The sequence below is a fragment of the Podarcis tiliguerta genome (assembly GCF_965153285.1).
Source record: "Podarcis tiliguerta genome assembly, chromosome: 3".
NCBI classification, from domain to species: Eukaryota; Metazoa; Chordata; class Lepidosauria; order Squamata; family Lacertidae; genus Podarcis; species Podarcis tiliguerta.
In genome coordinates, this window is record NC_139536.1 from 87,636,947 (window position 1) to 87,661,716 (window position 24,770).

Here is a 24,770-nt window from a genome sequence, read left to right on the forward strand (position 1 = left end):
AGGACTGAAATCCCTGCATGGTTGGTTTTTTGTTTTGCTTTGCTTTGTTTTGGCTTGCAATGGATACAAGTGCTTTATTAGATGTATACTTTTATCGTTGTTGGAATTCAATACAAGGGGTGTTCTGATTTATGCCACTTTAGGTAGCTAGATCTTTTGGAGAGGTGGCCTATAGTTACATTAATAAATAAACTCCCCAGCAGCAGCGTCAGTGAGCAAATAGCATATTTCTGCGCTGAATTCTTCTGTGTACAAAATAGCTCCTTTTAAGACTCTGCCTCTGTGGTTCTGTTCCCATGGAAAGCACAGTCACGAACAAAACGAAATAGTTGCCCTTTTTATGTGTTTGCTTAGACATATTGCATTTGAGGCACCCTCGCTGATCTCACCCTCTGCATCAGCTGAGTTGGCACAAAAATTGAGCCCGCATGTTCCGATGACCCTGCGGGGTGAGAATTCTGTAGTGACATTCGGTCCTGACGTCAGAGTGGAAAACACATGAATGAGGCAGCCCATTTATGTTAAAGGTAAAGGTAAAGGTACCCCTGCCCGTACGGGCCAGTCTTGACAGACTCTAGGGTTGTGCGCCCATCTCACTCAAAGAGGCCAAGGGCCAGCGCTGTCCGAAGACACTTCCGGGTCACGTGGCCAGCGTGACATCGCTGCTCTGGCGAGCCAGAGCCGCACACGGAATGCCGTTTACCTTCCCGCTAATAAGCGGTCCCTATTTATCTACTTGCACCCGGGGGTGCTTTCGAACTGCTAGGTTGGCAGGCGCTGGGACCGAACGACGGGAGCGCACCCCGCCGCGGGGATTCGAACCGCCGACCTTTCGATCGGCAAGCCCTAGGTGCTGAGGCTTTAACCCACAGCGCCACCCGCGTTATGTTAGCACATGTTCAAAAACTCCTGTCAGTTAATAGACTCATAAACATTACAGCTATCGGAAAATATGAAATTGCTCTTGCATTTGGCGTATGTTAAACAATTGTGGAAGCAATCTATCCAAACTGAACCGCTGAAATGCCATTGATATCTGCGGGAAAGATAAAAGCTCATATTGTAGCTTAAATGACAGAACACACAATGCTGTGTGGAGAAAGACCCAAGTTCGGTGTTCAAATTTAGCCAGGCGCCCGGCATGTTTTGCGCCTGACTTTTGACCGCTTGTGACCAAGTGAAGATGCCCTGAGCACCAGGAAGGCAACTGAGATCTCCACCATCTGGAGGTGCATGCTTGGGGATCATTGGATCTTGGCTGTAGAATTCTATCCGTTACATTTTACCTGTGCAACGGAATGAATTTCAGGAACCAAAATGCTTTTTCTGTGCAGCCGGAGCAGGAGCAGTGAACAACATCATAGTTAATAGTTGCAGATTGTCTTCACTTAGCCCACCCCACTGCCCTGCTCACAGTTGTGAAGAATATCCCTACATTATGAATGTTCTGTGTCCCCATTAAGAAAAAGAGGTTGGAATAGGTCAATATATATGTAGGCTGTCCCAGAATCAAGTGGCTTTTCTTCTTTAAGTTCTCAAAGCTCTAAGCCTAGGTCAAGGTTGTCATCTGAGCTAGCCAGATGTTTAACTGAGAATCAATCCCAGTCATCTTCATCCTTTGAAAAATAAGACTTTAGAGCAGGGTTTCCCAGACCTGTGTCTCCACCTGTTTTGAGACTACATTTCCCATCATCCCTAGCTACATTCTCCTTATTTTGCCACAAAGCCTGGTAGTTCAGATGGGTGGGAATCAATAAAACTGAGAAACTGCCAACTTGAAAGGTGAGGTGAGCATCTTGGCTCTCACAAAATCCATCTGATTTCAGATAATGGGAGTAATGGAGATGTCAGGAAGGAGAGAATTAAAAGTAACTTGGAATATAAAAGCACCAGGTATCAATATTTGAGAGAGAAGTAGGAAAGGCTAGTGTGTCAGGTGCTCCTTCAGGGAGCAGCACTTTTGTAAAGGGAGCATAATTAGTTGTTTAGCAACAGAGCAATTAAATAAAACCTCGCCACGGGTGTGGGGTTTGTGTGCAATTCAGAGCAACGGGCTTTTCTCACTGTATCTCCCAGCTATTATTGCTTTGGCTTCTCTTAGAAAAGCCTTGCTAAAGGGGGAACCAAATCTCCACACGCACCAGAAACCACTAACATAGATTGCCCTCCCAACTCCCTTTGGTCTGAAATGTTGGTATTGAATCTGGTCAGATGCTCTGGAGCAACTGCTTCCACAACATGCATAAATGTGCACCCTGCCTTTCCTAACAATGAATATTCCGCCAGTCTTGAGTCTCAGAAGTCTTTGAAATTGTGTTAATCCAGATAACAGTGTTGCCTTTGTGTTCCGTTTCAGATCCCAGAGTAAAAGGATGGTTTCTCCTGACCAATTACACACCTACCTTCATCTTCACCGTCTTATACTTATTAATCGTATGGTTAGGACCAAAGTACATGCGGAACAGGCAGCCGTTCACCTTCAGGGGTATTCTAGTGGTCTATAACCTCGGGCTTACGCTTCTGTCCCTCTATATGTTTTATGAGGTAAGAAATGAAGAGGCTGTGCATTTTTCTCGCATTGCTTGTTCCATGCTTTCATACAAAATATCGGGTTCAGGAGGCCTCTCCGAATAATACAGATTCAGAAGACTTCTAAAAGCAACTGGGAATGGCTCCCACCAAATCTCTGTTTTTGCAAGGAGTTCCACAGGGCAGAGCCTGCATACAAAAGGCTCAGTCCCTGGTAAGGTGGCAGAAAGGATGTGAAGGGAGAGAGTCTATGTGCTGACCACCTCCATCGCAAGGATGCTTCAGATGGGAGTTGCTGCCAGGAACATTATGTGCAGGTGTATTTTGATGCATTGAACAGAATGAAAGTTTATGAGTTATGGTGGAGGGGAGAGCATATGCGTACAAATTCAAAAGCGCTTTGTTTGTTTTGTTGCCATTCTATACAATTTATGCTGTATTTGTGATGTTCCATTATGTTATTTTTATCTTTTGTTTGACAGCTGCTTTGGGATTTATTTGAATAAAAAGCAGCATAGAAATAGAATCAATCAATCAATATCAAATCAATCAATCAATCAATCAATCAATCAAAAAGGCCAGTCAAACCTCAGGGGCATGTGGGACCACCAGCAAATGCCCCATCAGTGATCAAGGTGGATAGATTTGTCTGGAAGCTTGGGCTTCACAATCCTTGTGATATTTTTCCTTCTCTCTCGCCCCCCCCCCCCAACTTTGGTAAACTTTGACCAATTGTCACTCCTAAAAAGTTAACCATTATAGTTGCACAGTTCATACATTTACAGGCCACCAACGCCTTTCTGGTGGCAGAGGAACATAGTCTTCTAAGCTCATCCTGCAAAAGCTTTGCATGTTTGACCGTAGCACTTACCTCAAGTGCGGTTTGGCAGAGAAAGTAGCTTATACATTCCTGAAATAAGTGAGCAAGCAGGGCTGTTCCACGCCTGCCTGAATGCACAAAGCCCTCGTGCCGCATTTTATGGGAGATGTGTGGTTAAGTGACGGAGACCATAACCTGCTCCTATGTCACGGCAAGCAGCTCGGAAGACCAGAAAACTGCATGAAATGAGTCTCTAGCAAACACATCCTTTGAATAATAGTTACGTAGAATGCCATGATATTAGAAACACATGTTGTTTTTTGGGGGGGGAATTATTGACATTTTCACAATACCATAAAAAAGCAAACTAATCTACAATAAATACAATAAAGAAAGAAATTAAAGGAAGAAGGAACAGGAAAAAAGAAACTACTCCTTGCTTATATTGTAACTTGCATCCCCTACAGAGGAAGGTGTGCCCTCCCAGCTCTCACCTGGCCCCGTCCCTCTCTTCCCACAGCCCCTCATCCCTCTGGTATCTCTCCTTACCCACCTCTCACACAGGGTTCTCAAACTGTCCTCTTCCTTATCTGTATACAGTTCTTCTTGTTGTTGTTTCATCATCTTAGTCATCTTCAAATCTCTGTGACCCCATGAATCAGAGCATGACTTGGAAACTTTCACTTTCTTCTCAAAGCTTCTCTTTTTTTTATGTCCATGGAGTTTTATTGGCAAAATACTGGAGTGGTTTGCCAGTTCCTTCTGCAGGTGGATCACATTTAGTCTAAACTCTTGGCTATGACCTGTCCGTCTTGGGTGGCCCTGCACGGCATAGCTCATAGCTTCTCTGGAGTTATTCAAGCCCCTTCACCACAACAAGGCAGTGATCCATGAAGGGGATACAGTTCTTACCAAAGTACAAGGAGACAGAATAATAATATGAGAATAACAATAAACCACCGAGGGAGATAAAAGTAAAGAGAGTAAAAAGAAGAAAGAAATAGATAAAAGGACCTCCAGCTACCAATCTGTCAGTTGTGTATTCGATATTTCTTGATGCTGAATCTGGGTTATTCAATTATTCCTCCCCTTGCTAGATTTTGTTTTTCCAGCCTTCCATCCAGTGCTCTCCAGTTCCATTATCAGTTGCTTTCCGGGGGGGGGGGCAGCATGGCATGTTCTTGGTTTGCACAGAATGGCCTTTCCTTACCTGGGGAGAGAATGTTTGTTTTCCCATTCTATTAAGGTCTGGAGGCTCTGTAGCCTAGTTATTCTGGCTTTGGTTGGTACCTGAGTAGGATGTTCATGCGAAGTGTTCTAAAAGATCCCGGCTAAAATGGGAACAGGAGCAAATGTGCTAGAATAGGAGTTCAGAATCTTCTGCAAAAGTGGCATGACAGTCTTAAGCAGTTTGTTCCTACTCCTTCTCCCTGCAGGAAAAACCTCACAACAAACAGCACCTCTCGGGAAGTTAGATACCTAACTTTTTATATTGCTTGGGAAACGCCTAATTATTGCAGATATGACAGGAGCAGTTTATTTGTTTAGAGATCATTAGTCTGCATTTACTTTTCCACTTGAACATACTTGCAGTGTCAAAGTAGGCCTTCAAGTGAGATAGCGGCATCTGTGGCATGTGTTCCAGAGCAAATATTTTGGCACCAGGATTACTCGCAGTGAGCACATCTACGCAATCCTTTCTCCTTTAGAACCTCACAGGAATGCATTTTTTCCCCTTCTGATTTTTAATTTGAAGGGAAATATCTGGCCGAACAAATAACTTCAGATACTGTGTTTGGATTTCAGGGTCATGTTGCCTTAATAGAAATGGTACATTTTAAAATGTACCTTTTGTGTGTGTTTTTGAAAGCAAAATAAAAATAAAAATCTGTTACCTGCTTCTCCCTCTGTGACACTCACCCACCTGGTATTTTATTTTTTTAAATCCCTTGTGTCATTGCTAATCACATTGTTAACCTAATATGTGGTTAGACCCTTCAATCAGTAGCCAAGGCTCAACAGGATATAGTAGACTAGTTAATAATGCCAGTGATCTGCAAGACTGGAAAAGGTGAGGAAATCTTGACTTCCGTGAACAGATAATAATTTAGGATGCTGTAGTAGTAAGGGGCTTTCTAAATGGTGGGCACAAATCTGCATTATGTATAGAAGAGTTTTCTTTTGTTTTGTTTGGCAGCAAAGAAAAAGCACACATACACCAAACTACTGCTGCTGCAGAGCTTGTGGGAAATCCTGTAGGGAACAATTAATGGTCAAGTCCTCCTTCCCATGTGTGCTGAAGCCTCTTTGTCATTTCAAATGTAAGATGAGATAACTACAGAGACTGAATGCAGTGGCAGCAGGAATGGGCAGCAGGTTGCTATGGGGAACTTGCAAACTATAAACGGAGAACGTATTGTTTGTGGTATTTCCAAAGCCAGAGTTTCTCGAGAAAGTTTGGATGGAAATTCTGCAGATAATGATTATGCTATCATTGGGTAGTACTCCCACCCCCCCAACAAAAAGTTAGAGTATCTTGTTTTCAAAATGCATGTTTTTATTTTTGTACTGGAAACAAAGCAGTAGTTTTATAGTGAAGTTAGGTCGGGGGGAATGCCAAAAGAGAGCTGCTTATTACATTGCATTTATATTTTTGTTCCACCCTCTTCATCCAAACAGTTTGGAAAGCATATTTAATTTTATCTTTCCTGCCCCCCCCCCCCGCAGTTTTATCCACCCAACAGCCCTGTTAGGTAGTCTAGGCCAATAGAAAGTGACTGCCTCTAGGCCACCAACTAAGCTTTGTGTATATGAACTAGCCAAGTCCTGGTTCAGCCACAAGAGCTATATCTGATTTCATAAAAATGCAGAAATCTCAGCTGGAGAAATCTCAGGCATGCTAAAGCAATGAGTCTTGCACATTTAGAACTGTTTATGGAAACCAGTTGACATTCACTATATATGCTCTCCAAATGTTGAGGTTAGTCCTTTGATTTTAAAATGCTGTGTGTGGTTTTATTTTGGGGGGGTCAAGGAAGATATATTGCATGAAGTTCTAGATAAACATTTTTCAGAAGACATTATCTAAATTATAAATCCTGGCCTCTTGCCTTGAGTTGAGTTTTGTTTTGTTTTGCTTGCTGGCCCAGCCAAGTCAATACTCATGAGATTTGACCAGTATATTTGTCAAATCTAAAATTATATTTTCATGTTTTCTTGTAAGGGAGCTTCTTGTGGTCAAGTCAAGAAGACTTTAAATAGAAGTCTGATGGAAAGTGTAAAAGAAGACTGTTTTGGAATCAGACTCTACTCTCATCCTGCTTTTATAGAAGGCCCTCTTAAAGATTATCAAACCCCCCCACAACAGTTGCAGGCTATTTCAGCATTGTGATGTGTACATACAGTGGTACCTCGGGTTAAGTACTTAATTTGTTCCGGAGGTCCGTTCTTAACCTGAAACTGTTCTTAACCTGAAGCACCACTTTATCTAATGGGGCCTCCTGCTGCTGCTGCGCCACCAGACCAGAGCATGATTTCTGTTCTCATCCTGAAGCATAGTTCTTAACCCGAGGTACTATTTCTGGGTTAGCGGAGTCTGTAACCTGAAGCGTATGTAACCCGAGGTACCACTGTATCTCACTTTTACTTCTAGTAGATAGGTTTTGCAGGCTATTGGATAGCAGACATTTCCAAAACCTGACTGAGTAGAGCATGATAAGGAATCTCAATCCCAAAGGCCCCTCTGTCCAGCCCTTGGGAGGCAACACCCACCAGCAGCCCTACTCTGCGCCCTCCTTCAGTGAACTCTTAGAATCATAGACTGTCTCCTCAACAACTCTAACTCTTAGGGTTCCCATTGGTTAGTCATTTTACAATTAGTTAACCCTTTCCTTATGAACCCAGTATGATGTCACACACCTAGGAGGGCAAACGCCACACAGCCCTTTAGATATATGAAGTTGGCTATCATATCTCCTCTCAGTCTCCTCTTTACCAAACTAAACATTCCAATTTCCCTCATAGCACTTGACTTCCAGACCCTCAATCACCCTCCTCTGCTCACAATCTGGCTTGTCAATTGGGGCACCCAGAATTGGACACAGTATTCCAGAGGTGGTCTCACCAAGCCAGAATAGAAAAATCCCCCTCTTACTCTCCACTCTTTTAAAAGCTGTTGTTTGCCTCCAGCATCTAATGAAACTGCTTTTGAGGGACTTTTACCCTAAGGTCTTGTGAATATATATATATGACTATATATATATATATGACTATTTGCTTTCGTAGATTTTCACGGGTACAGGAATGCAGGTTTTGGTGTCCTCGGGTGTCTTCCCGTGTAAAAGTTGGGGTGTCTAGGCGACGTTTCGACGAGGTCTCACTCGTCATCTTCAGGCTGGTGCTTTCGGCTTCTTGTTACTGGAACAGAGCAGGATCTCAGTGTTTGAGTTCCTATAAATACTGTTGAGGAGGTGTGGTGTATAGCCTCCAATGTTCTGGGCAGAGAGGAGGTTCCCAGGCTAGTGTGCCTTTTCTTCTTTTGTTCCTTAATTACTTGAGGGATATCTTGGGTGATTTCTTGAGTGATTTCCTGAATCCTACTTAGGTGGGTCATTAGGTGTAGACCCAAGGGGTCTATGAAATACCCTGCAAAGTCTGCCCAGCCACGTACATTGGACAAACAAACAGACGAATAAATGCACGTATCGCAGAACACAAGAATGCCGTCAAAAAAGAAGAAAAAACTTCCTCTCTTTTCCAACACATGAAAGAAACAGGACACGAAATTAATTTTGCAGATTCCAAATTGCTCTTTAACATGGAACATCACCACAAGAGAATAATCATGGAAGCCATCGAGATAGAGAAACACCCTCACAACATGAACAAGCGTGACGACACATCCCGCTTGCCAGACATCTGGAAATTAGCCCTCCCCACAAAATCTGACACCAGATCCAGAGGCACACAGAACGCCATCACCAATCAACCACACCAGACCCAAACCCAGACCCTCTCCACAGATAAATTACAGACACCATCCAGTAGCCAAACCAGGGTGGCACCTCCGGATGCTGCACCCCCCTGCAATCCCTACACAGATCTGGCTGGCACAGGCCACAAAACCACAGCTCGCCCCTATACACGAAGCCAAGCCAGAGCACAACCAAGTGCAGTACAGCCATCTTCTCAGAAAAACTCTTCACAAAGTTCAAGAGTTCAAGACACGAAGGCTTTAGCAACTAATCCACACCTAATGACCCACCTAAGTAGGATTCAGGAAATCACTCAAGAAATCACCCAAGATATCCCTCAAGTAATTAAGGAACAAAAGAAGAAAAGGCACACTAGCCTGGGAACCTCCTCTCTGCCCAGAACATTGGAGGCTATACACCACACCTCCTCAACAGTATTTATAGGAACTCAAACACTGAGATCCTGCTCTGTTCCAGTAACAAGAAGCCGAAAGCACCAGCCTGAAGATGACGAGTGAGACCTCGTCGAAACGTCGCCTAGACACCCCAACTTTTACACGGGAAGACACCCGAGGACACCAAAACCTGCATATATATGACTATATATATATATATATATATATATATATATATATATATATTAGTATTGTAAAAATGTGCAATGTTGTCAATGGCCTTCTTTCTTTTTCTTTCTTCACTTAGCTGGTGACAGGAGTATGGGAAGGCGGATACAATTTCTTCTGTCAGGATACGCACAGTGGAGGTGAAGCTGATATGAAGGTAACATTATAAGCTGACTCTACTCTTTTGCTTTGCTTCTTGCATTTGGAGCGAAGGTCAGTGCAGTTCTTACATATTTGGGAAGGACGTGTACCCTTCTCTGTTATTGCCAAAGGAAAGGCTTTGCTGTAATTTGCATGCTTTGATAGTGCCTTGAAAGGAAAGTTAGTGCATCGTCACTAAATCCATCTAGTCCATCCAGAGTTTCCCAAACTTGGGTCTCCGGTTGGTTTTGGACTACAACCCTCATTCATCCCTGATATGCTATCTAGGGATGATGGGAGTTGGAGTCCAAACACAGCTGAAGGCCCAAGTTTGAGAAACCCTGATCTAGACATATCTGAACATAAAGGAGTAATGCAAGCACCCAATGTTGATAACTCAAGGCTTGTAAGAAGTGCAGCCCGCTCTGTTCTTTGTATTGCTACTTACATATGTTTTCAGTGGACCTCTCTAAAATTCCTAGCTGGAAACTTCCTCGTTTTATGTGGGAAATACATGTAACTGTAATTTGGCTTACTGGCACTGAATAAAGATACTTTCCTGGAATAAAATTGTGCTTTAGTTGGTTGAATTCATCATTTGGCAGTGCCACAGGTGATTTGGTACACTTAAAAACTGGTCACATCTCTTCCGTCGTTAACAAGGAGATGGAGACGGCAGTGCTTTCATTGGTTTAGGAGCCATGCAGATAAATATTCAGGAGGCAATTGAACATGTTCCGTCAACTGCTTTCATTTCTAGCATTAAAGGATGCTAGACAAGACATAGAAATCTCTGTCCCAACTTAGCCAGCCATGAATCTCTTGCTTAACTCCGTCTTGCACATAGAGCCAAGTGAAGGGTGGTTAAATGCTTTGGGTTAGTCACTATCTATAAGCCTAGCCCTACCACACAAGGTTGTTGTGAGGCTAAAATGGGGGACACCACTTCTAACATTGGATAGCTTTAGCATACAATACTCAAGAATCAAAAGTTTTGTGTCTCTTTTGTAGGAAATGTGTACATTTCTGGGCATTCCGCAGTTTTCCATTTTGAGCTCTTGATGCTGGAGGTATAGAAACTTTTGCAAACGAAGTGACCATAGAAAGAAAGAAGGAAGGAAGGAAAGAAAGAAAGAAAGAAAGAAAGAAAGAAAGAAAGAAAGAAAGAAAGAAAGCTTTTCACTAGCTTGAATTGCAAAACTTGCTCACTGTTTTGTAAGATATTGGTTGGACCTAATAAAGGTACTGCCTGATGTAGGTTTTTGGATTTCCAACCACACCCACTATGGACCAACACAGCTATTGGCCATCACTTCCCCTCCCCTTGCCCCACTTTGCCACAGGGTGAAGGAGATGCTATACTAGTAAAATCAGCCAAATGGCATTGTCATGGGTAGTGGGGAGAGAAAGGGCAACCATTCAAAACCCAAGCCACCCCGTTGCATGAGAGTCGAGTCGTTCTTCATCCAATCCTTGGCTCTCTTAATGACCCGGTTCCTCCTGAAAGAGACCCGTTTCCTGTAACCATTGTTCCCAGCAGCAGGCTGTCACTCCTAGCATTGTAGTGTGGTCAAGAGGCAGGCTGGGCTCATTGTTCTCCAGCTGACCATGAGAACTTCTGGGACTTGGTTTGCGTTATGCAGTAACTGAATGGGAACTTAGGAGATGGTTGCTAGAAACATAAGCTTGTGGTTAATGCAATGGGGCATAGAAGCCACTATGCCCATAGAAATTCTAATCTACCTAGGACAATTCTCCTCTAAGGAGCTCAGGGTAGAGCACATACATGAGGAAATGTTGCTTCTAGCAATGAACCCTATGGAATATCACTATGAACTTTTTCCACCCTTTTTTCTACAATATAATATAATAATAATAATTTATTATTTATACCCCGCCCATCTGGCTGGGTTTCCCCAGCCACTCTGGGCGGCTTCCAAGAAAAGATTAAATATACATTAAAACACCAGTCCTTAAAAACTTCCCTAAACAGGGCTGCTTTCAGATGTCAGCTAAACATCAGATAGTTGTTTATTTCTTTGACATCTGATGGTAGGGCGTTCCACAGGCGGGCGCCACTACCAAGAAGGCCCTCTGCCTGGTTCCCTGTAACTTTGCTTCTCGCAGTGAAGGAACTGCCAGAAGGCCCTTGGTGCTAGACCTCAGTATCTGGGTTGAATGATGGGGGTGGAGACACTCCTTCAGGTATACTGGGCCAAGGAGATTTAGGGCTTTAAATTTCAGCACCAACACTTTGAATTGTGCTCAGAAATGTACTGCGAGTGTACTTTCAAGACCAGTGTTATGTGGTCCCGGCAGCTGCTCCCAATCACCAGTTTAGCTGCCGCATTCTGGATTAGTTGTAGTTTCCGGGTCACCTTCAAAGGTAGCCCCATGTAGAGCGCATTGCAGTAGTCCAAGCAGGAGATAACTAGAGCATGCACCACTCTGACGAGACAGTCTGAGGGCAGGTAGGGTCTCAGCCTGTGTACCAGATGGAGCTGGTAGACAGCTGCCCTGGACACAGAATTGACCTGCGCCTCCATGGAGAGCTGTGAGTCCAAAATGACTCCCAGGCTGCGCACCTGGTCCTTCAGGGGCACGGTTGCCCCATCCAGGACCAGGGAGTCCCCCACACCAGCCCACCCCCTGTCCTCCCTAAACAGTACTTCTGTCTTGTCAGGATTCAACCTCAATATATGAAGCATCATCCATTGGTTCCCTCTGGTGTCTTATAAATACATACAAATTTGCGCAGACTTTTCTGGACCAATAAGGTTGGACCTTGTCATTATTGAATTTTTCTTTTTATATGACTGTCTATGTTTGTATCTCTGTTTTTAGGATACTGTTTTATTGTTTTTATGTTGCATTATTGGACACCACTTAGATGTTTTTAAATACTGAGCAGTTTAGAGGTTCTCTTAAATAAAAAGCAAATAAAAAAGCTCATGTGGTGTAGGATAGGCTGAGAAGTAATAGCTTTCCCAAGATTAGTGAGTGAAGTTCATGGCTAAATTGAGAATCCTGGAAGAGCTTCTCCACACTCTTTATTTCCTGGGGTGTTAGATGTTGAAATCTTAGTGTGAACCCTATTGGAACATTTCTGAATCCTGCCAGGATATCCCAGACAGATTTCTTTACCTGTCAGTGTCCAGCAGCAAAATGTTCTTATAAAAGCAAATCTGAAATTGGCCTGCAGTCAAAAGAACTGAGAAACCATGAAACTATTTTTAACTTGTCTCTCCCTCGGAACATAGTGCCTGAAAATTACATCTCCCATTATAGCCAGTGAACAAATAAGAATCATAATTGCCTAATTCCCTCATTTTCAGTTCCTTTGTTTCTTATAGTACTGAACACTTCTAAGGAAACACTTTCTGACATTTGCATGTGACAGTTTGAATGGAGGAACAGTAATAACTAGCGACAAAGAATGAAGTATCTCATATCCTTCGAGAGGACACTGTGAGACAGATGTAGTGCACAACTCATTATATAAAACGATAAAATTAGATCACAGACAGAAGCAGTGTTTTAAAACCTGAAAAGAAATGACCCTGTTACAAGTGTCTACATTTCAAAAGCAGCGAGTAACTTCTTTAATGAAGGCTACAAGACGATTCCACTTCTGTGTTGTTTTGCAGCATCCCAGGAAAATCAGCTGTCTTCTTCTGTTTTCCATGTTAGTTTGCTTTAGCTGACGCAAATCGATAAGCTTATGCTTTTACAAGTTACCTTTTAAAAAAAGAAAAGAATGAAAGATATTTCAGATGTATAGATGTTAAAAGCATGAGCAGTATCGACCCAGGTTTCTTTAGGACGCTGTTATGGGTGACACCAACTTGACTCAACTAAATTTTGGACGACTAATTTAGTCAGTGGTGCCAAAACCCAGTAGGCCGGGGGGACGGGACTGCAGGACCAGGGGCCAATTGTGGCCCTTCAAGTTTCTTTAGGACTTTTTGGACTGGTACAGTCCCAGAAGTTCATCACGACATGCCTTTTGGGTTCTCATGCCTAGAGCTTTTGAAACATCACTGAAAGGTCAGGCCATGTAATCATGCCAATGAGTTTCCTTTCTAACTTTCAGAATCTCTCTATTATGAAATTTGGGGCCGGTTCAGATGTCACAATCTTGGCCTGATAAACCATGTTTTGTTCAAATGGGAATGAGCCATCCCCTGTATACTTTCTCTCACCTGCTTGGGTGATTCTCTTCAGAACAGATGTCTGGGTTTCTTATACCAGAGTTCTCTGTATCATCCAAACCAGAAAGGCTGATTGGCTCTTACCAAAGAACCAGATAGGCTCTTACCAAACCAGGAGACATAGCACCAAACAATAATAAGCATGAGGTGTCTTGGATTTTGTGTGTGAAGTGTATGGGCTTAAAATGGACAGTAGTGTTCTTTCAATTTATTGAAAGTAGACTTAGCTGTTGTCTTCATCTTCCAACCAGCAGGTTAGCTGGAGTCTACACACTCTTCTTACTTCTTCTTTTCATTGACATTATAGAAATAAGATTAATATGTTAGGGAAGAGATGATGTTATACGTTGAGAGGGATTCCACAAAATGGGGGACAGTATCATCATCATCATCAGGTTTATGTGCATTGGACTGAAAATAAACTTCTGTAGAGAGAAATGTGGGAAAGATTTCACGACAAATAAAAGTCCTAATTTTTCCAAAATCGGCTCTTCTCCATACAACAGTGTGGATATCTGTCTGCTCACCTTTCTGAACTCCAGTTTGGTTTTCAAGTTCTCAGTGTCAGGCATGAGGTTAAACAGTTCCGTGTCCTGTAACATCACCTTAACACAGGTTTTGGCATGTTTGTGGAACCAGAATTCTTCATGATTTCACATTATGGTTGCTTGCTTGTAGCACTGTTTCTCTCCTTCCACACCAGCCCAATCTTCTGTGCCTCATTCTCCCCAGCCTAGAGGAAAGCAATTTCCTTTTAGGGAATACAGTAGCACAATCCTCTGTTTGTTGCTCAGATTGTTCTTCGGAGATCACAGTAGCAGTGTAGAGATTAAAACCTCTCCCCTGAGTGTCTTGGTGCACCTGAGGTACACTTTAATAGGCTTCTAAATCATTGCCTCTTTTGCTTTAGTCACTGTTTTGGTTTTATGACTACAATCCAGAGCATGCCCGGGGACTTAGGTCCTCCCAGAAAGCACCTTACTTTATTTTGAACAGCACACATGCATTGCCGGCTGTTTTCGAAACTTCCCTGTCTTGGGGACAACATAGGCAGCTGCCTTCGACCTATCAAAACCAACAACTCTCAGGTCAAAGACCAAAGCCCTCCTGAGAATATGGAGCAAGTTACCCTATTCTGGTAACTAATGCACAAAGAGGCTTCTAAGAAGGGTGTCAGAAAGCCACACATCCCATTCACCAACCCATACATCTGCTGTGTATTCTGGTCCAGCACATCATTGGATGTGAGCACATTAAACCCTGGTCAGGGTACCCTGGTCAGGAGGTACTATACATCTTTGTGGACGAGGCCTTCTCTCAGACGTGACTGGCACACGAGTCAGCATCTAAGGGGCCATGTTCAGTATCTAGAGATAAGAATGGAGCGGCCTCCTCTGCCACTTGGTCCGCATTGCCTCATGCAACTCCCACCTTCCTCATCTGCCTGTAACAGCATGATGGCCTACTTGCTCATCAGATCAGAAAGAAGCAACACTGGTACACTGGGCTGGAGCTGATAGCTCAGTCTGTTGAGCATGAGGCTCTTAAACTCAGGGTCGTGGGTTTGAGGGTCACTTTGGGCAAAAGATCCCTATATTGCAGGGGGTTGGATTAGACCCCTCCCATGGTCCTTTATGACTCTACAATTCTGTGATCTATATTTTATTATGTTTACTTAGTTCCAAGTCTGTAGACTTTACTGCTATTTTCTTATGACTACTTTATGTGAACTGCTTAGAGGTGTGTTTTTTAAAAAAAAAATAAGTGGCTTATTCATTTTGATAGATGATGATAGATAGATAGATAGATAGATAGATCGATAGATAGATATAGATAGATAGATAGATAGATAGATAGATAGATAGATAGATAGATGATAGATAGATAGATAGATAGAGATAGATGATAGATCGATCGATAGATAGACAGACAGATAGATGATAGATCATGACTGTCACACTGTACGGCTGAGCACCTAATAACCCAATTTTCAGCTGCCCCAATGGTTGTTGAAGACCATCAACCAAACTTGGCTAAACCATTCTGCTGGCTCGCTTCCTGATATCATCATTTCTGAACAATGGTGCTGTTATTGGCAAAGCATATCATGTAACACTAAGCCATCATTTGCTCATGACTTGTTGAACAAACCATGGTTAAAAGAACCTCAGAAACCAAACAAGCCATGATTTATTTCTGCAAAGCTTTGTTTCCCACCTCCTGCTCTTGCCTCATGCCTCTGTAGCTTGGCGTGTTCCACCACACTTAATGCAAGCCATGGTTTCACATGCATCAGCCAAGCCATGGCTTTAAATAGTGGTTTGTTGCTACAAAATAACCAGGGTTAGTATGCTAGGCTGGATTCAAATGAATGACATAGCATTCTGTTTGAACTAGGCCTATATTGCAATGATTATTGATCACCAGGATCTGTGGGGCGGGGCAGGGCAGGGAGAGATTATTTGCTGGGTCGGTAGAATTTGCCATGAGCTGTCTTATTTCATTTGCCTCTGTGGAATAAACGCCTGACCTCTTTTCCCCTCCTTTTAGATCATACGTGTCCTTTGGTGGTACTACTTCTCAAAGCTCATCGAGTTCATGGATACTTTCTTCTTTATATTACGGAAAAATAACCACCAGATCACCGTTCTTCACGTCTATCACCATGCAACAATGCTTAACATCTGGTGGTTTGTTATGAACTGGGTGCCTTGTGGCCACTGTAAGTATTCTTGTAATTCGTGACGAGAGACCTGTGCGTGTGTGCATTTCCTGAAAGACTCCTTTTGTTTGAAGAGGGTGTGTTAAATACACACCTTCACTTTTTGGGAAAACAGTCTCCTTGGTTGGAAATGGGTAGGGTTGTGCTGGTTTGCCAGCAGCTTGTTGTGATTCAAGGACCCGCCACCCGCTTGGGGATAAGAAAGACACATGGACACAGTATATTAGGTTAATGGGCTAAAAAAGGCCACAACTTTATTGATTACAGCATTGGCTAAAACAACAGAGCATGACTCCACCCCCTCAGGGAGGGGTGAGTCTAAAAAGGGTTAACCACCAGTGGGGGGAGCCTGTTGATGCAAATACAACTGAAAGTTCCCCCTGATGTCACCGGGGGTCATGCCATGGCCCTAGCCACCAGCAAGGGCGTCGGACAGGATCCACGACCGCCGGATTCCTTTATCGGAATACCCATAAAGTGGAGGAGTAGGGGATGGCCACACCCTGCCGTCCAATACACAAACATATTCCAATGCCTAACTGCCAATACCTAAAAGTTGTGATGATTTGCTACAGGGTAGGCGAAAAACCAAGTGGCTGGTGCCAATTTGCCAGTTGGATAAAAATTCTTACCAGGCCCCTTGGACAACCAAGGCACCAACCACAGGTCCATAGCAATGTCAATAACCAAGCAGTGAACTAAAGGGAGGGAGGGTGATCCAACAAAAACCAGCAGCGGAATGAAAGGGAAGTGCTTCCGCGGCCACGTGTGAGCGACAAAACCCCGTCCTCAAGCCTCCACCTGATTGGTTGGCTACCTGGGTGCATGGTGCGGCAGCCAGGCCAGCTGGGCAGGGGCTGAAACACCCCCTGCCAACACAGGAAATGGCTCCTGCTCACAACTCCTCCCCTCTGTTAGGAGGAAAGGCTTAACAGCAACCTCCTCCTCAAAGCTGTGTCAGTTCTGTACATCTCCCTCTGTTCTTTCCGCTGTTATCCAACTGCTCTTAGGGTTTTCTTAGCAAGCCATTGACTTTGCATACACAATTTCTAATAACTTGAAGCCAAAGCTTTCATCCATGAAGCTCCTCATCATTGACAAGGCCTTTTAATTTGTTCTGTGGTCAAATATTACTTGCAAGCTTGCCCTGTGGTTGGCTGGCAAGCTGGATTTGTTTAAGTACAGTGGGATACTGGCACTCCAAAAGTCTTCAAAGAACAGTGCATAGGAACTGCCATGATTCTACGTGATCATAACCAACCTCAGTAGAACTGTTTTACCTGCTGCCAGCCTGCTCTCTCTCTCTATATATATATCTCTCTCTCTCTTAAATATAATATTTATTAATTTTCCATTTTGTAACATTTAAATACATCCTTATTTTTCCACAGTAAACTTTTTGCTCTTATGAGCTATTCAACTTCCATCCCACCCACCTCATGGTTTCCATATTTCCATATTTGTATTTTTTCCTACTTATCTTTCGTCATTTCAATTGTCACATTTTAAAATAAATATAAGAAGTTATGAATCATAATTGTTACAAGCCTTTTAGATCAGTCCTGCTAGTCTTGTTAATTCTTTGCAGTTGTCCTTCAAACATTGTACAAATTTACTTTCCTTTTGGAAAGCTTGATCATGCTGGTTTCTAATTTTCCTGGTCAGCTTCGCCAGTTCTGCATATTCCATCATCTTCGTCTGCCACTCTTCGATCGTTAGTAATTCCTGTTGTTTCCATTTGGGGGCTAAAAGAGTCCTTGCTGCTGTAGTTGCATACATCAACAGTTTTTGATCTCTCTTTGGCATTTCTTCACCTACTACAGTCATACCTCTACTTACATATCCCACTGGATACGTAAACTTCGGGTTGTGAACGCAGCAAATCCGGAAGTGTATACTTCTGGGTTTCACCCCGCATGCATGCGCAGAAGCAGCACCTCCGGATATGGACTTTTCAGGTTGCGGACGGACCCCCGGAACGAACTAAGTTCGTATCCAGAGGGTCCACTGTATACCCAATAGGAACGCTTCTGGTTTTTTAACAAACGCACTCTCAGCCTGCTCTCTTTTTTATTGTAATTAATCATTGCATTTTTAAAAAAATGTGCTGGTTAAATTGTAAGCCACGTTTGAGCATTTCTTTTAAAGGAAAGGCAGGAGAAAACGAATTTGAATGAACAACGACACTTGCAAACTGTACGGAGAATATGCAGAGCTGGCAATCCAGTGTTTGTAGCTGCTGCACCAGCCCATTGAAAGAAAGGGATGAGGAAGCAGTTGCTGCTTGCTGCACTTTGATGCCCTTGGTGGCATCAGTTCTTTGATGATGCACATCTGGGTGTGAATTCACATTGGGGTACTCATTCAGCTGCAAAGCCTCTGCATATACGACCAGGTGCAGATAGGGCTTCCTGTTTCCATCTCTGCCTTACTATGCTGATGGAGTGAATGTCCCTAACCTGAAGGTTGAAAGCGTGTTGTCGCATGCAACTGGATTCAGGATCAGACCCTGTGAAGGAGCTGGCAGTCTTGTTACCATTCATGTTGTTGTTTCATCCTCTTAGTCGTGTTCGTGACCCCATGAACCAGAGCATGCTTTGGAAACACTCAGTTTTTTTCTCAAAGCTTCTCCTTTTTTATTTCCATGGAGTTTTCTTGGAAAAATACTGGTTTGCCAGTCCCTTCTCCAGGTGGATCACATTTAGTCTAAACTCTCGGCTATGACCTGTCCGTCTTGGGTGGCCCTGCACAGCATAGCTCATAGCTTCCCGGAGTTATTCAAGCCCCTTTGCCACGACAAGGCAGTGATCCATGAAGGGGATTACCATTCATAGCCCACCTCTTAAAAACACAGTCCAAGCCAGTCTTACGAGGGGAGAGACATTGCTCTTAAGGCAGTTAAACCCAATTTGCATGGCAGATCTGACTTTTGACATCTGTAATTCTCTCTCTCTCTCTCTATATATATATAACATTGCCTTTGCAGTTTTGTGTTAAGTTTTTGAAAAGTTCAGCAGGTCTGAGGAATTGAAATGGGACAGGGGGCGGGAAATAAATGAGCAATGAATTGTAATAAAGGGGAAATGTAATAGATAAAAGTATGTTATATATTACAGAAGGAAAGGGCAGGAATGGAAACACCAGGGAGGAAGGACGGCAAGTCAACTTATTATTATTGTTATTAATTAATTAAATTTGTATTAAATTTGAAGTTAAATTGTTTAAAAAATCTTTGAAATTCAATAAAAAAATTAATTGGCAAAAAAGAAAAGGAAAGTTCAGCGGGTCAGTTTAGTGGTTTAAACTTGCATAGAACAACAGTTTAAGCATGTTTCCTATAATGCATATTGTTGCAAAAAAAAAAAAAAATCAACTAGCATCTCTTTCTATTGTTTCCAGCCTATTTTGGTGCCACCCTTAACAGCTTTATCCATGTCCTCATGTATTCCTATTATGGGTTATCGGCTGTTCCATCCATGCGTCCATATCTTTGGTGGAAGAAGTATATCACGCAGGGGCAGCTGGTGAGTAAATGGTGCTTCTGTACATTTCCCCCCCCCTCATATACTTATATGCTTATGCTGGTTGTTACTGTGTGTTATTCTAATGGGGGACATTGGTTATATAATGCCCCCTTCAGATTGGAGGTCAGAATCTTTTTAAGATGACGAAGCTGCATATAACAGAAGTAGGGAAACCCTTATGCCCTAGCTACTGCTTACAAACCTCTCACTTGTACACTAAGTCACTTGTAAGTTGAGCTTTATCCTAACCATGGAGGAATGGGAGCAATACTCAGCTCTTTTCACTGTCTAACTCAACCCTTGTGAACCTAAGACCAGCCACATGATATATTTTTAAGCAGTGACCCTACAGTAGAGATTGCAGTAGCTTCCTTTGTTTTCAATGTGAGCTGCCTTGGGAAGGTGATAGATTTTGAGATACATAAGTAAACCTGTAGTCTTTCCTCCCCCTTTCATAATATTGCCATGCTACTTGCGAATACTTGAGCTTAATTGAATGGCACAGCTAAGGGGCTAAACTTGTACAGGGTGTGCGGTACCTACCCATCTCCCACTTGGGGAGCAATGGGGCCTTCCAAGGGGCACAACCACCAATCTCTTACAGCCAAGTACAAAAGGCAATTTAAAACCTCCGCATTCATATCCAGCTATACTGCTACATAGGGAATGGTTTCAATGTACTCCTTCGTTTGTCTGTTTTCTTGTTCATCCTTTCACTTTCTTTTTTTACCTTTAACAGACTCAATTTGTCCTGACAATCTTCCAGACAAGCTGTGGGGTGGTTTATCCTTGTCCATTTCCCCTGGGATGGCTGTACTTCCAGATAGGCTACATGATCTCCTTAATTATCCTTTTCACAAATTTCTATATTCAGGTAAATTAAGATTTATTCCTCTTTTTTTGTTTTTTTTGCAAATGTCGATAAAGAAAATAACAACTAGAAAGTTTGTGTATCGGAATGCACTTTTAAAAATTACTGGACTGTTGGATCCTAGCAGAAGACGTACTTGGTTAACTTCCCAGGAGGACCACCAATAGTCAATTTTATAATTACTTTGGTGCCGTAATGCAGCAACAGGAAGCATTCCCTGCCAACCGTAGGCAACAAATGGAGATGGGAACTTGCACTTTCTCTTATGCACTTGCTGCTGTGTGAGAGGATTGGCCTTCTCTGCTGCCATTAGAATCTTATGTAACAGATACAAGGGGCAGTCAGTTCCTATTGACTTGACTAACCCCCCCAGCCCCCCCCCCCCAGTGTTGGTCCAAAAAGCATTTCAAATGAACAAAATGGACTTTTCTGACATGGAAATGTGCCTGGCCTAGTGGCTGCAGCTACTTTGCAGTATTTACACAGTGGTCCCTATTCAGAGAAAGCCATTAGCATTTAAATCCCATTGCTGTTAGTTGCAACTAACTTTTCCCATTGATTTCAATGGAACATAGGCACAAGTGACTTAAAGAGGATTGGGACCAGTTGCTTGGTATCAGGTCAGGTATAACTTAAAGCAATGTGTTTAATGAAGGAAACTACTTTTTCCTGAGCTGTTTTGGAAAAGAAACAACTTGAAGACATATTCAATGGTCTTTGGTTCTAATAGGAAAAGAGTAGCTATACGTAGTGGCTAGAGATACTATATATATTTGTTTTGTTTGGCTGTAATGCTAAACAAGACTTCCCCAAACTGATCTTCTGGACTACAACTGCCTTCATCCCTGACATTGGCCATGTGAAATCAAACCATAGTTTAGTGTTGCAGAAATGAGTTCATGCGCTGCCCAAATATGGGGAGCTAGGAAACTTCCACCTCAGTTTTAGATTAACCACAGCTTTTTGTGTTGTCTGAACTCAGCAGACTGGTTAATCTTAACTATGGTCAGTTGAAACCAAGCCAACTTCAAATTATAGGTTAAGAAACTGGCTTGTTTCAACAAACTGTAGTTGACATTAACCATAGTTTAGGGGCACATAGGCAAGAGCCTTGGTTTCATTCTTGCCTTTCCTTTGGCCACTCTTCCTCCCACTAGTTTGCAAACAAACTGTAGTTTCCTGTTCCATTTTATATGGGAAGTTGTGGTTTGTACAAACCATACTTTGCTTCCATACCAAGATATCAAACAGGGATGTTGTGTTTTGTCATTGAATCTGAATAGGCTGTATGCTTCCTAGTCTTACGTCCATATGAAGGGGCAAGATGCTTGTTAAATAACAAAATGAAATTGGCAAGTTCGCTGCTTTGTTGCTGTGTGGGGCGAAAGCTCACTACTGACCTATGTGAATTTTTTTTAGACTTACAACAAAAAGGCAGCATCCAGAAGGAAAGAGTATCAGAATGGTTCCATGGCTGCTGTGAACGGGTATACAAATAGCTTTTCTTCCCTTGAGAACAATGTGAAGCAAAGAAAACAAAGGAAGGATTGAAGACCAAACTGAGAAGCCATTTTGATATTCCGGGCAACAACAACAACAACAAAAATCATCTGATTGTAAGCACAATATGTGTTGTGCACTGATATAATTCTTGACAGCTACTGTAGCTATTCCTGCCTAGAATAGTGTTGATTTATGTAGGACTTAACAAGTGCAAAACATCCTAGAAACTATCCATAGGCTCAAGTTGATGGTGTTGATCATACTGGGTGGTCACAGACACGAGTGTAAACTGTGGAAGGGAGTATTATTGTAGTATGTGTGCATATATCTATCTATAAATACATAGATATATTCGTCACTGCAGTTGCCTTACTAGTCAATATGATAGGTGCTGAATTATGATTCACAATTTCAAGACTGTAATCCAAACTCATATTTTTTAACTGTAGATAATGCATGTGATTGTGATTTGTACAACAAAGGTTTTTTTGTCTGTGTTAAGGTGTTTTTCCTCCCCCAGTAGTTTAAAACACACATGCCTTAAATTTGAAGTAAAGCAGGGCCCAAAACTTAATACTGCTTTAAAAATGTATGGAAATGTTTTGACTCTGGGAGCGACTTCTCACGGGGCTGAGACCCAGTTACCAAATAGACATGCTATAGTGTCTGTTGTGAATGGTGCACATGTGTAGAAATCATAGCTTTCCCCCTTCAAAATGCTTGTTGGGTGGCAGCTGGGATAAGACAGCTTGCACATGCTCATGTGCACTCTTGATCAATGATGCAGCCTGCGTGTGCCCCTGTATTTGAGGGTCCCAAGAACAAAATGGACTATTGAGAAGCCATCCTAGATGAGTTGGGCTCCTTCTGTGAGTCAACTAGAAGTCTGCTCTGTGTTGCACTGGAGTAATTCTCCCACACGTGATCTTTTTGAAATGAAAGATTCACTGGAAAAGCTGGACTCTTCATTTCAGTCACGACTTGTGCAGGAGAAAGACGTTGGATTGTGCTTACTGTCTTTTTAATTCCATTATCACAAGTCTGCAGCAGTTTGGTGGTTCAGTTTGATTTTGTCAAGTAGGTTTTAATTTGCATAAGTGACGGGGAAGTTAATTGGCACTTAAGCAGCATCCGTACCTGAATGCTGACTCTCTCCCCTTCTTTCAGCATTAGAGAATGCAATGGGGGGGGGGGAGAGAAAAATCTTACTCCCTTTAAAAATCAACATTCCCAAGTTGTAGCCTGTCCCTTTTAAAATTGCCACAGAACTGTGAGATGAACCATCTGCGGCATTTTTCTTCCCTATCCTTCTGACCAGGAACTGTGTAGAAGCCACAGCTGGTTCATCTTCCCAGTTCGTTAAAAGTTTTAAAAATGTAAAAGTGAATCTCCAGGTTGCGTCCTGGCCAGCCAACCATTGACATACTTGCAATTTAACTGCAAAGCAGTTTTTTGACCGTTGCAGAAGTTGTGACGTGCCCACATTTTCTATTGTTTGACAAAACTCAACTTGCAATTCTTAGCTGGTGTTTTTCTTGCTGTTTGCATAGCAAGCTTTGAGTCGGATTACAACAGCCACAGGTGGAATCCCACTGGCAGAACAGGGTTTCCATCACTTCCCTTTTTCTCAGAAAGCTGACCCGGAGTTCAGAGGATCTTTGAGAATGATGAGTATGGGGTGTGGCTTGTGGCAAGGGGGGCTACAGCTGAAAGGAAATGGGGTGCTCCCTCAGAGCAAGCAGAGATACCCTTCATTCATATGGAGTCAGCCTTCGGATCCAAACCATTGACTTTAAAAATGTGCCTATAGCAAAGGGGTGTGTGTGTGTGTGTGTGTGTGTGTGTGTTGGAAAGTGTGCAAATTGGGCCATGCCAGACTTTCATTGTTGTCATGCGAAAAACCGTTGGAAATAGGTTGGTGATGAATGTCTGTTTCTTAGTGTGTGTTGTGTATTTCACCTGTGCTTCCTCGGCCTGTTAAAAGTTTATTAAGAAACTTGTATAAAGTGTGTTGGAAACCCCCCCCCCCACTTGCAATGTCATAAAGCAGGCACCTTTAATGGATATACTATGTAATTTGGTGGAGTTTTAGCCTACTAACTTGTTGGTCATTGAAATTCATTTGTCTCAAGCCATCCTATTGCTTCCATCCCCCAAGTTTATATATTAATTATAATTTGATATTTATACAAATATCAGTTTTACCATGTTTTTGCACAGCTGCTATTGGGGGAACTAATGTGTTTTCCCTAATGGGCTCGCATAATATTTTTATTTTTTATTTTTTGCTTGTTTTTGAAATGAGAGGCAGAACCAGTTTATGTTTGTCTGCTTTATGTTCTCAAAGCTTGTGTGTATGTATGTGTCCTTGGTTTCTAGGTACTGATTTGCAAAGTCTTTACATATTTCATACAGCAGCTTCATCATTCAAAATATGCTGTCTAAACATGTGTGCTAAAAATAAAAAAACTAGCTTGTCTGAAATATCAACATTGTCAACATTTTGTGTTTTTAATCATTAAATTGTTATTGAGTACCTGTGCCTGCGTTTCAATACAGTGGCATCTTAGTGGATTTGAGAAGCTTTGCCGTGGAAGTGAAATGTTCATTATTAACAGTTCTGTTATGTGCAAATGAAGCCATCAACTGGCCACTAAACCATGGCTTAGTGTTACGTGGGTGAGCCTACATGAGCCTATAAACACTGGGCTCATGAAGTCCCTTCTGCCACATGGCTTGGATAAGTAATTTACCTAAGTTTAGTTTTGCATAAGTATTAAGGTAAAAAAAAGAAAGGTAAAGGACCCCTGGACAGTTAAGTCCAGTCAAAGGCGACTATGGGGTTGCTGCGCT

General features: G+C 42.5%; 1 protein-coding gene across 5 annotated transcripts in view; it reads left to right on the forward strand.

The window, feature by feature from the left end:
* Window positions 1–24,401, forward strand: part of ELOVL5 (ELOVL fatty acid elongase 5) — a 64,518-nt gene extending 40,117 nt beyond the window's left edge. For all 5 annotated transcript variants that reach the window (XM_083431799.1, XM_083431797.1, XM_083431796.1 and 2 more), the window contains exons 3-8: window positions 2,357–2,544; window positions 9,025–9,102; window positions 15,848–16,019; window positions 19,419–19,543; window positions 20,283–20,417; window positions 21,834–24,401. In XM_083431799.1, the coding sequence (XP_083287925.1) occupies window positions 2,357–2,544; window positions 9,025–9,102; window positions 15,848–16,019; window positions 19,419–19,543; window positions 20,283–20,417; window positions 21,834–21,965 (830 nt within the window). In that variant the 3' untranslated portion in view covers window positions 21,966–24,401. The remainder of the gene's footprint in view (window positions 1–2,356; window positions 2,545–9,024; window positions 9,103–15,847; window positions 16,020–19,418; window positions 19,544–20,282; window positions 20,418–21,833) is intronic.
* Window positions 24,402–24,770: the final 369 nt, after the last annotated feature.